General features: G+C 46.4%; 1 protein-coding gene across 50 annotated transcripts in view; it reads left to right on the forward strand.

Annotated features, from left to right (window-relative positions):
• Positions 1–12,625, forward strand: part of LOC409821 (twitchin) — a 74,638-nt gene that overhangs the window by 54,489 nt on the left and 7,524 nt on the right. For all 50 annotated transcript variants that reach the window (XM_026438858.1, XM_026438902.1, XM_026438905.1 and 47 more), the window contains 24 exons: positions 245–526; positions 600–899; positions 972–1,274; positions 1,452–1,910; positions 1,980–2,102; positions 2,171–3,058; positions 3,134–3,436; positions 3,890–4,771; positions 4,849–5,104; positions 5,183–5,508; positions 5,587–5,889; positions 5,956–6,340; positions 6,410–6,615; positions 6,694–7,154; positions 7,250–7,784; positions 7,877–8,071; positions 8,148–8,631; positions 8,710–8,962; positions 9,048–9,382; positions 9,447–9,562; positions 9,656–9,940; positions 10,013–10,152; positions 10,218–10,481; positions 11,408–12,024. In XM_026438858.1, the coding sequence (XP_026294643.1) occupies positions 245–526; positions 600–899; positions 972–1,274; positions 1,452–1,910; positions 1,980–2,102; positions 2,171–3,058; positions 3,134–3,436; positions 3,890–4,771; positions 4,849–5,104; positions 5,183–5,508; positions 5,587–5,889; positions 5,956–6,340; positions 6,410–6,615; positions 6,694–7,154; positions 7,250–7,784; positions 7,877–8,071; positions 8,148–8,631; positions 8,710–8,962; positions 9,048–9,382; positions 9,447–9,562; positions 9,656–9,940; positions 10,013–10,152; positions 10,218–10,481; positions 11,408–12,024 (8,701 nt within the window). The remainder of the gene's footprint in view (positions 1–244; positions 527–599; positions 900–971; positions 1,275–1,451; positions 1,911–1,979; positions 2,103–2,170; positions 3,059–3,133; positions 3,437–3,889; positions 4,772–4,848; positions 5,105–5,182; positions 5,509–5,586; positions 5,890–5,955; positions 6,341–6,409; positions 6,616–6,693; positions 7,155–7,249; positions 7,785–7,876; positions 8,072–8,147; positions 8,632–8,709; positions 8,963–9,047; positions 9,383–9,446; positions 9,563–9,655; positions 9,941–10,012; positions 10,153–10,217; positions 10,482–11,407; positions 12,025–12,625) is intronic.

Consider the following 12,625-nt stretch of genomic DNA (forward strand, 5'->3'; position numbering starts at 1 on the left):
GAGTTTGTGCGCTCAATCGATACAATTTTCTCGTATTAATTTTCCATCGCCTTCGTGCAAATATCGCATCACATTTCTGAATTTGTGAATTTTTATATTTCCCAAAGTAATTTTTCCACTCGAAATTTTCTGAAAATATTTTCTATTTTTAATTAAAATTCGATACTAGTAACTTTTCTCAATCGATAAATCGATTTCCGTATTCTAACCTCTTAACGCGACTCTTAACCATCTTTACCGACAGTGGCGCCAAAGATTGACAGAAAGAACTTGCGTGATATCACGGTGCGCGAGAACGAAGGATTCCACTTCGACGTGAAGATCATCGGAGAACCACCGCCAGACGTCACTTGGGTGATCAACAACAAGAGTATCCAACAAACGACGTTCCGCAGGATACAAAACGTCCCGTACAACAGCAAGTTTTTCAACGACAAACCGGAACGAAAAGACAGCGGCATCTATAAGATTACTGCTGTGAATCAATATGGATCCGACACCGCCGAAGTGGAAGTCACCGTTGTCTGTAAGTAATACTCGGAATTTTAAACAAAATTTCTCGATAAATAAAATAAACGATCGACTCGATTATTTCGTAGCCAAACCTGCAAAACCCGAAGGACCGCTCGAAGTGTCCGATATCCACGCAGAGGGATGCACTTTGAAATGGAAGAAGCCGAAGGACGACGGTGGGGAGCCCATCGAGGGTTATCTAGTGGAAAAGTTCGATCCGGACACGGGTGTCTGGTTACCGGTCGGTAAAACGACAGGCCCGGAAATGAAGGTGGAAGGATTGACACCTGGACACGAGTACAAGTTCAGAGTGAAGGCGCTTAACAAAGAAGGAGAATCGGAACCGTTGGAGACGTACAGCTCGATCGTGGCCAAAGATCCATTCAGTAATATTCATACATATACAAAATTAAATAGTCATCATCCAAGAAAAATTCTGACGAGAAAAATTTATTTAGCCGTACCAAGTCCTCCTGGTGCACCTGAACCTGTCGACTGGACCGCCAATCAGGTCGAGTTGTCTTGGAAGGAGCCGGTGAGCGATGGCGGGTCACCCATCACCGGGTACATCATCGAGAAGAAGGACAAGTACAGCACGATGTGGGAAAAGGCTTTGGAAATCGAGACGCCCACCACGAAAGGCCTGGTGCACGGCCTCATCGAGGGTAACGAGTACCTGTTCCGCGTAATAGCCGTGAACAAAGCCGGCCAATCGGAGCCTGGCGACACAAGCAAAACGTTCACCGCTAAACCGCGTTACCGTAAGTGTATATAATTGTATAACAAGCCTCGTGGCGTGGATCCAATTTATTCGCATTGCGATATTAATCGTACATCGTAACATATAATTCCATGGATAGTTTGCGAATAAAGAGATACACCCAACGCTCTATAAATAATGAATTCGATTTGACATTGACTTATGTAAATTTGTACAGTGGCACCCAAGATCGATCGGCGCAATCTGAGGGACGTTACGCTGTCGGCCGGCTCGTTGCTGAGATTCGACGTTAACGTGATCGGTGAACCTCCTCCTCACATCGAGTGGCGATACGGCGCGATTCCCCTTCACTCGGACAGAAAGGTGCAGATCGACAATTCCGAGTACAACACCAAGTTCAGCATTCGTCCGGTGAGCCGGGACGACAGCGGCGATTACACGATCACGGCGACCAACTCGTCGGGCAGGGATTCGGTGACGGTGCAGGTGACGGTTACGGACAAACCGATGCCGCCGGAGGGTCCGCTTCAAGTTTCGGACGTGCACAAGGAGGGGTGCAAGTTGAAGTGGAAGAGGCCGAAGGACGACGGCGGCACGCCGATCGAATATTATCAAGTGGAGAAAATGGATCCTGAAACTGGTTGCTGGGTGCCTTGCGGTCGGTCCACCGAGCCTAGTAAGTTCCCTTCCCTTTCTAGATTCCCCTAGATCTAATATCTATTTCATATTTCTTTTTTTTCACCAGATCTGGAAGTGTCCGGATTGACACCGGGCAAAGAATATCTGTTCCGGGTTACGGCTGTGAACGCAGAAGGTGAATCGAAACCTCTGGAAGCGGAACAGGCTATCCTAGCCAAGAATCCGTATGGTGAGTGAATAATAAATCGGGTGTGATTCCCGTGGAAACTGGAAACTGAAATTGGAAAATTGTTTCAGACGAGCCGGGCAAACCGGGCGACCTACGCGCCACCGACTGGGACAAGGACCACGTAGATCTCGCTTGGTCTCCGCCGACGAGCGACGGTGGCTCCCCCATCACGGGCTACATAATCGAGAAGAAGGACAAATACGGGGAGTGGGAGAAGGCTGTGGAAGTGCCTGCGTACGAAACGTCGGCGACGGTTCCCGACTTGATCGAGGGTCAACCGTACGAGTTCCGCGTCCGAGCCGTGAACAAGGCTGGCCCCGGCGAGCCTTCAGACCCGACCCCAACGATCATTGCGAAACCGCGAAATCAACCGCCCAAGATCGATCGTACGAATTTGATCGAGGTTAGGATCAAGGCGGGGCAGAATTTCAGCTTCGACGTGAAGGTGTCCGGCGAACCTCCGCCGACCACGAAATGGTTGTTGGGCAAACGGGAGGTTCGGCCCACCGAGCGCGTCAAAGTGAAGCACGTCGACTACAGCACGAGCCTGAGCGTGAGGATGGCGACGAGGGCGGAATCGGGCAGGTACACGATAACAGCCGAGAATATAAACGGCGAGGACGAGGCGTTCGTGAAGGTGACGGTTCTGGACGTGCCGAGCCCGCCCCAAGGCCCGCTCAGGGCGTCCGACGTGCACGCCGAAGGCTGCACCTTGACCTGGAAACCGCCCGAAGACGACGGTGGCCAACCGATAGACAAATACGTCGTGGAGAAAATGGACGAGGCGACTGGCCGTTGGGTGCCGGCAGGAGAAACGGACGGACCCCAAACCTCGTTGCAAGTTGAGGGATTGACGCCTGGTCACAAGTATAAATTCCGTGTTCGGGCGGTGAACAAACAGGGTAAATCGGAACCGTTGGCCGCGATGCAGAGCATCGAGGCTAAAAATCCTTTCGGTGAGTCAATCTCTTTCATATCTTGCTATGTATATCTATGTACTTTTTTAAACTAATGGATCGATGGTATTTCAGACGAACCTGGGAAACCTGGCACACCTGTGGTCAGCGACTACGACTCTGACTTCGTCGAGCTTCAATGGGATCGTCCACAGGAAGACGGTGGCTCGCCCATTACCGGTTACATAATCGAGAAACGGGACAAGTATAATCCGAACTGGGAGAAATGCGCAGAGGTCGAGGGTGACGTGAATCGTGGAAAAGTGAACGATCTGGTCGAGGGTATTCACTACGAATTCCGCGTCAGAGCGGTTAACAAAGCCGGACCTGGCGAGCCGTCCGATGCTTCCAAATCTCACTTGGCTCGACCCAAGAATCGTAATTATCTCCCTCTTACGCTTATCCACTGTTGGAAAGAAGTCTCGTGGATCTGAATGAATAATTTCAAAGGAAACACCTATTTTCATATGCATTTTTGTTTCTACTATTTGTCACAAACAACGCTCCATATCTAAGTCTTCTAGAGAATTCTATTGATATAATATATATAAGCCACAACTTGTAACAATAATTTAATTTATAAATGCAATCTTGTATTTGAGTAATTAATTGTATACATATATATTATATCAAAACCAATGATCATGCTAACATAATTTGAATATTCAAATTATACTTCTTTTATTATGTAATGTATGGTGTTAGAATAGAAGTGTCTTGAAATGAAGATAGGTACTCCTAGAAAGACTTCTTGCCTCTATGTTGTCCTACGAGATTTCTTTACATACATATATACCTATAACAAAAATTTATATAAAATTTCGTTTTCAGTTCCACCAAAGATCGACAGAAAATACATGCTGGACGTAAAAGTGAAAGCGGGTGGTTTCTACGACTTCGACGTTCCCGTGATCGGCGAGCCGCCACCGAGCAAGGAATGGTCTCTGAAGGGCACGGTACTTTTGTCCAACGACCGCATCAAGATCGTGAACGAAGATTACAACACGAAAGTACGCGTGATGGAGGCAAGGCGTTCCGATTCCGGCGTGTACACACTGGAAGCGAGGAACATCAACGGCAAGGACAGCGCCACCCTGACCGTGAACGTGCTCGACGTGCCATCTCCGCCGGAAGGGCCCCTCAAGATCGACGGAGTGACGAAGAACGGCTGCAATCTGAAATGGCGTCCACCGAAGGACGACGGCGGTTCCGAGATCCTCTACTACCAGGTGGAGAAGATGGATACGGAGAACATGAGATGGGTGCCCGTAGCGGAAGCTACGTCCACTTACGCCCACGTGGATCACTTGATCGAGGGTCACGACTATCAATTCCGGGTGCGCGCTGTGAACAAGCAAGGCGAGTCCTTGCCGCTCACAGGCATGGACACCATCACGGCTAAAGATCCGTACGACAAGCCCGACAAGCCTGGAACGCCCGTGGCCACCGACTGGGATAAGGACCGGGTCGATTTGGAATGGACACCGCCCAAAAAGGACGGCGGATCACCGATTACGGGATACATCGTTGAAAAGAAGCCCCGCTTCGGCCAATGGGAGAAGGCTTTGGAGATCGACGGAGCTAAGACCAGCGCTCGAGTTCCAGATCTGGTCGAGGGCCAAGAGTACGAGTTCAGAGTTATTGCCGTGAATAAAGCAGGTCCTGGCGAGCCGTCAGAGGCCTCCTCTCCAATCGTCGCGAAACCACGTTTCCGTGAGTAATCGATTTTGTCCTTTTATTTTTCATTTTACTTCATTCCAAATTATAATAAGTTTTGTTTCCACACGCAGTTGCACCATCCTTCGATCCGCACGCGTTGAGCGATCTGGTTGTCCGTGCTGGGCAGAAAATCAACTACATCATCCCTATTCAAGCATCGCCCAAACCCACCGCTACATGGTCCGTTGACGGAGCCGTGATCATGGCCGATTCTCGCCACGAGATGTACACCACAAGTACGGAGACTACTTTCGAAATTCCATTCTCTGTACGATCCGACACCGGTCGGTACACTCTGACCCTGGAGAACGAGCATGGAAAGTTCAGGTAATCATTGTTCGTCCTTGGAGTCATCCAATGTACGTGCAAATGGGACAGATTAGTAAAATGAACGTACCGTTTCAGTGCAAGCGCCAGGGTCACAGTCCTCGACAGACCATCGCCACCTCAGAAGCCTCTCGAAATCAGCAAGATCACCAAAGAAGGTTGTCACTTGGCTTGGGGCCATCCGTTGGACGACGGAGGCAGCCCCATATTACACTACGTTATCGAAAAGATGGATTTGTCACGAGGGACTTGGTCAGATGCTGGGATGAGCATGATACTTAGTCACGAAGTGGCGAGATTGACCCATCGCAAGGAATATCTTTTCCGGGTTAAAGCTGTGAACACGATAGGAGAATCTGATCCCCTCGAAGCGCCAAAGAGTATCGTTGCCAAGAATGAATTCGGTTGGTATTACACTTTGTACACTTAAAAATTAAATTAAAAATTTGTCGCAATGGATTTATTGTAAATATTCGATTCAGACGAACCGGACGCTCCTGGAAAACCACAGATCACGGATTGGGACAAAGATCACGTCGACTTGCAATGGCCAGTCCCGAGCAGCGATGGTGGCTCCCCGATAACGGAATATATAGTTCAGAAGAAGGAGAAAGGCAGCCCATATTGGGTGAACGCGATTCACGTTCCTCCAACCCAGACGAACGCCACTGTGCCCGACTTGACCGAAGGACAAGAATACGAGTTCCGCGTGATTGCAGTGAACGCTGCTGGACAATCTGAACCCTCTGAGCCAAGCGACCTGGTCACTGCCAAACCACGTTACCGTGAGTAGTGTGATTTTACTTTATTCATTCCAAAGCAACGTTTCTTATCCAAAACTGATATTTCAGTGGCTCCCAAGATCAAGACGCCTCTGCAAGATATTCGGGTCAAGGCTGGCCTCATCTTCCACGTAGATATCGATTTTATCGGTGAACCAACCCCGGAAGTCATTTGGACGGTTGGTAGCAGAGAATTGGAAAGTGACAAGAGAACGACAGTTACCTCGATAGGTTATCATACCATCGTTCACACGGTCAACGCACAGAGATCCGATTCTGGACTGTATCACTTGTTGTTGAAGAACAGCAGCGGAATAGACGAAGGTAGTTTCCAGGTGATCGTTCTCGACAGGCCAGGTCCGCCGGAAGGCCCTCTGCAATACGAAGAGATCACCAGTCAATCGGTCACCTTGTCTTGGAAACCGCCCAAAGATAATGGCGGTAGCGAGATCACGTGAGTGAATATAACGTAAGACGTGAATTGGTTATGGAAGAGAAAAATAATATATTGTTCGTTTCACAGTGGATACATAATAGAGAAACGTGATTTGACCCATGGCGGTGGTTGGGTTCCGGCAATAACTCACGTCAATCCTAAGTACACCCACGCCACGGTACCGAGATTGCTCGAAGGCACGACCTACGAGTTCAGAATAAGCGCGGAAAATCTTCAGGGACGCTCGGATCCGCTCACCACCGACCACTCGATCGTCGCCAAGAACCAATTCGGTAAACCTTTTTAAATTTAATTTATCAACGCGTAGTCGAGATTAAGAATTATATTATCGTATATCATTTTACCTTCAGTCGCACCTGGACAACCTGGCAAGCCGGAATGCGTCGACGCGGACAAGGATCACATAAAGATCAGATGGACGGCGCCGATCAGCAACGGTGGATCGAAGATCATTGGCTACGACGTGGAGCGACGCGATCGTGCGACTGGTCGATGGCTGAAATTGACCAAGGAGCCTGCAAGATACGCCGAATACTACGACGACCACGTGACCGAGGGTCATCAATACGAGTACCGGGTGACCGCGATAAATGCAGCTGGAGCGGGCAAACCTAGCGACACGTCCGCCGTATTTATCGCCAAGCCGATGAAAGAAAAGCCGAAATTGAATCTGGACGCGTTAATCGGACGCAAGATCAAAGTTCGTGCCGGAGAACCAATCAACGTTAACATTCCACTGTCCGGTGCACCGACTCCCACCATCGTGTGGACCAAGGATGGAAAGCCTCTCTTCGAAACTCTGAGAATATCGGTAAGTTTGATTGAAGATTTTTACAATTTTAATCGAGTGAGTTTACAGTTTTCGAGCGAGTAGTTTTAACCTCTTTTCTTCGAATAACCTTTCAGACCGAAACCAAGAGCGATCGTACCAACTTGCTGGTCGAAAAATCCGTCCGAGAAGATGGCGGTATATACACGATTACGGCAACGAACGAGCACGGTAAAGATTCGGCCGATATCGAGGTGATCGTGGTCGACAGACCGGGACCACCTCAAGGCCCGCTTCAATACACCGGCACCACGCAAGAATCCGTTTCGTTGTCGTGGAACCGACCCGTGGACGACGGTGGATCCGACATAACCAATTACATCGTCGAAGTATCGGACTATGGAACCGACAACTGGCGGCAAACGCCCGGATATTGTCCGAGAACGAGTTACACCGCCAAAGGTCTTACCGAAGGCAAGAAATACGTGTTCAGAGTGCGAGCAGAAAACATGTACGGTGTGTCGGAACCATTGGAAGGCAAACCGGTCATCGCCAAGAGCCCGTACGATCCGCCGGATGCTCCCAGTCAACCAGAAATTCTCGGGTACACGCCCAACAGTTGCAGTCTTTTCTGGAATCCACCGCTCAATACCGGTGGCAAGCCCATCACAGGTTGGACATTCCTCCCTTTTGTTTCGTAGAAACGTATATTTCACGTGAATCAAACGTTGATGTAATGATTCAAAACCTAACCTCTAACGCAGGATATTACGTGGAAAGACGGGAACGGGGTGGCGAGTGGCTCAAAGTCAACAATTATCCCACTCCGAATACAACGTTCACGGTACAAGATCTTCACGAGGGATCTAAATACGAATTCCGTGTCATCGCTGTCAACGAAGCCGGACCTGGCAAACCCAGTAAGCCAACCGAGCCTATTACCGCTGGACACCAACGTCGTAAGTACAATAGACACAACAAATGTATAACTTTTTCAAAGAAATAGTCGGAAAAAACTCGATTATTGCGTTTCAGTTCGTCCTGATGCTCCCGAACCACCGAAACCCGACAGAATCACAAAAGATTCGGTGACGTTAAGTTGGCGGCCGCCACGCAGCGACGGTGGCGCCAAAATTAGAGGTTATATCATTCAGATGAAGCAGAGAGGCCAGGACGAATGGGATGACGTTAATGGCGCCCTTATACCGACCAACGTGTACACAGTGCCAAAACTCACCGAGGGAGAAGAATATCTGTTCAGAGTGATAGCCGTGAACGATGTGGGCAACAGCGATCCTAGTCGGCCGAGCAATCCGATTGTTATCGAGGAACAACCCAACAAGCCTGTCATGGATCTCGGAGGGGTTCGCGACATTACCGTCCGTGCCGGCGAAGATTTCTCCATACACGTGCCTTATATTGGTTTCCCCAAACCCACTGCCACTTGGTATGCCAACGACGTTATCAAAGATGAGACCGAACCACGCGTGCACCAACAATTGGGCGACGATTACGCTAGGTATTTATCGATCACTCCGTTACAAATTGATCGTCGCAATTACGAATCAATCGATTATGAGTTTTCTCTTGTTTGCAGTCTCGTGGTGAAAAATGCGAAACGTTCGGACGGTGGACAATACCGTCTTCAATTACGCAATTCCTCGGGCTTCGACACCGCTACAATAAACGTTAAGGTTCTGGATCGACCAAATCCACCCGAGAATCTTCACGCCGATGAATTTGGCGGTGATGCTCTCACGCTATTCTGGAACCCACCGAAAGACAATGGCGGAGCCGACATCACGAACTACGTCGTCGAGAAACGAGAACCGAAGGGCTCGTGGTCCAAGGTATTACGCGTGTTACAATGTTGGAAACTCGGCACGTTTCGTTTCGCGATATCTTTCGTTCACTTTTTCTCTCTTATCACGACAGGTGAGCAGCTACGTGACGACACCGTTCTTCCGAGTGAGAAATCTAACGGTCGGAAGTATGTACGAATTCCGAGTAATGGCCGAAAATCAATATGGCACCTCGGATCCTGTGACCACGATGGATCCGATCAAGGCCAGGCATCCGTTCGACCCACCTGGGGCACCTGGAACGCCAAAGGGCGTCGAAACGACGGAGGATAGTATCACGATTACCTGGACGAAGCCTCGCCACGACGGTGGTTCACCTATCCTCGGATACGTTATCGAGAAGCGTCTGTTGAGCGAGGACAAATGGGTGAAGGCAACGCCATCTCTCGTCCACGAAACTAATTACAGGTAATTCCTGCTTTACCGATCGAGCGCTTAGTCGGTATTGTTATCGATTAATCAATTTTTGTAGAGTCACCGGTCTCATAGAGAATCACGACTACGAATTCCGCGTCGCGGCCGAGAACGCGGCAGGACGCGGACCGTGGAGTTCCAATTCGGACGTTATCAGGGCCAGTGCGCCACCGTGTGAGTGTCTTTCGTTTTTCGATTCGAACCGAAATGCTCTATCGATATATGACGCTTAAATGCATTTATCATTCGCACAAATTTTTTTTCCAGTCCCGCCAAGGATCACGTCTGATCTCAGTATTCGCGACATGACGGTGATCGCCGGTGAACCGTTCACGATAACCGTACCATTCACGGCGAATCCGAAACCAAGGCCAAGCTGGTCCATCAACGGCGAAGAAGTGCTCACCAGCGATAGAATCAAATTCGACACAACTGACATCGCGTCCCAGTTCATCAACAAAAAGGCAAAGAGATCCGACACGGGAACGTACACCATCTATCTCACGAACACTGTCGGTACCGATTCTGCTTCGTGCAGAGTTCTCGTGGTCGGTGAGTATTCGCGCGAAATTCATCGAAATTGATATCAAGAATTTGTATCAATTTTGTATTTTTTTTATATAGACAAACCATCTCCTCCGCAAGGACCGCTCGATATTTCCGATATTACCCCCGAAACGTGCACGTTATCTTGGAAAGCTCCGTTCGACGATGGTGGTTCGCCCGTTACGAATTACATAGTGGAAAAATTAGATCCAGCTGGCGTGAGTACCTGCCATTTCTCTTTTTCCTCTCAAGAACGTTTATTAACGTATATCAACGATTTCAGTACTGGGTGAAATTGAGTAGTTTCGTAAGGAACACCCACTACGACGTGATCGGCCTCGAGCCGAATCGCCAGTACAACTTCCGCGTTCGCGCTGAGAACCAATACGGCATATCGGAACCGTTGCAAGCAGACGAGCCGATCACCGCCAAATTCCCGTTCACGGTCCCCGATCCGCCTGGACAACCACGCGTCATCGATTGGGACACGTCGAACGCGACCCTGGTCTGGACTCGCCCGATATCCGACGGTGGATCCCGTGTCCAGGTAAAGGACAAATATCCCTTCAAGGTTCTCTGAAGGAAGATAAATAATATATGTTAATATATAATAATATATATTAATAATAATAAATATAATAATATATTAATAATAAATATAATAATATGTTAATAATAATAAATATAATAATATGTTAACAATAATAAATATAATAATATGTTAACAATAATAGATATAACAATATGTTAACAATAATAGATATAATAATATGTTAACAATAATGAATATAATAATATGTTAACAATAATGAATATAATAATATGTTAATAATAATGAATATAATAATATGTTAATAATAATGAATAATAATATGTTAATAATAATGAATATAATATGTTAATAATAATAATATAATAATATAATAATAATATAATAATATATTAATAATAATGAATATAATAATATGTTAACAATAATGAATATAATAATATGTTAACAATAATGAATATAATAATATGAATATAATAATATATATATAATAATATATATAATAATATAATGAATATAATAATATGTTAACAATAATGAATATAATAATATGTTAATAATAATGAATATAATAATATGTTAACAATAATGAATATAATAATGTGTTAACAATAATGAATATAATAATGTGTTAACAATAATGAATATAATAATGTGTTAACAATAATAGATATAATAATATGTTAACAATAATAGATATAATAATATGTTAACAATAATAAATATGTTAATAATAATAAATATAATATGTTAACAATAATAAATAAATTAATTAATAAATATAATAATATGTTAACAATAATAAATATAATAATATGTTAACAAAAATTAATATAATAATATGTTAACAATAATGAATATAATAATATGTTAATAATAAATTATATAATAATAGATGAAGATAAACAATCCTTTCTTTTCAGGGTTACAAGATCGAGTTCCGGGACCCGGCCGACGACGCTCAGTGGCGAGTGGCGAACGATTACCTGGTCAAGGACACAACGTACATTTGCTACAATCTGTTGAGCGGGCACGAGTACGAGTTCAGGATACGGGCGAAGAACGCGGCCGGTTTCAGCAAGCCGAGCCCGTCCTCGCCGCCGTTCAAGCTGAAGAGCAAGTTCAACGTGCCCTCGCCACCCGGTACCCCCCAAGTCGTCAAGGTTGGCAAGAACTACGTCGACCTGAAGTGGGAGGCGCCCATCTCCGATGGGGGTAGCCGGATCACGGGCTACGTGATCGAGAAGCGCGAGGTCGGAAGCGCGATCTGGGCCAAGTGCAACGAGTACAACGTGACCGACACCGAGTACACCGTCCTCCACCTGATCGAGCGCGGGGACTACGAGTTCCGCATCTTCGCGGTGAACGCCGCCGGCAGGTCGGAGCCGAGCTCCTGCACCACGCCGGTCAAGATCTGCGAGGTGGAGGGCGGCGAGAAGCCCGAGTTCGTCAGAACTCTGCCGATCAGCACCAACGTGCCGCTAGGCAAGACTTGCGTGCTCGAGTGCGAGGCAACCGGGAAACCGTTGCCCACTGCAAGGTTCGAAATCGTTTTTCAACGATTCTTAATTTCATTACATTGGGTTGGCAACTAAGTAATTGCGGATTTTTTTTTAGAAAATCAAAGACAATTTTTTCGTGGAGCTAAATAACTTTATTCCGTAATGCATTGCCCATTTTGATCAATGACCTTTTGCCATCTTTCAGGCAGCATCATAATCCCACGTTCGTAAAACTTGTGGTTTTTATTAGCAAAAAACTGAATCAGGTACGACTTGATATCATCATCGTTATTGAAATTTTTTTTTATTCGAGGAGTTTTGTAAAGATCGAAACAAAAAGTAATCGGATGGTGCAAGATTAGGACTATATGGTGGATGTGGCAAAACATCCCAACCAAGCTCCAATAATTTTTGCCGAGTGACCAAAGATGCGTGTGGCCTTGCATCGTCATGATGGAATACGACACCTTTTCGATTTGTCAATTCGGGCCGCTTTTCTTCAACCGCATCGTTTAATTTCGTTAGTTGTTCAATGTAGACAACAGAATTGATCGTTCGATTGGGTAGTAAGAGTTCAAAATAGACAATTTCTTTGTAATCCCACCAAACTGATAACAAAACCTTCTTTCGACGAATACC

The sequence above is a fragment of the Apis mellifera genome, linkage group LG2 (genome assembly GCF_003254395.2).
Source record: "Apis mellifera strain DH4 linkage group LG2, Amel_HAv3.1, whole genome shotgun sequence".
Taxonomy (NCBI): Eukaryota; Metazoa; Arthropoda; class Insecta; order Hymenoptera; family Apidae; genus Apis; species Apis mellifera.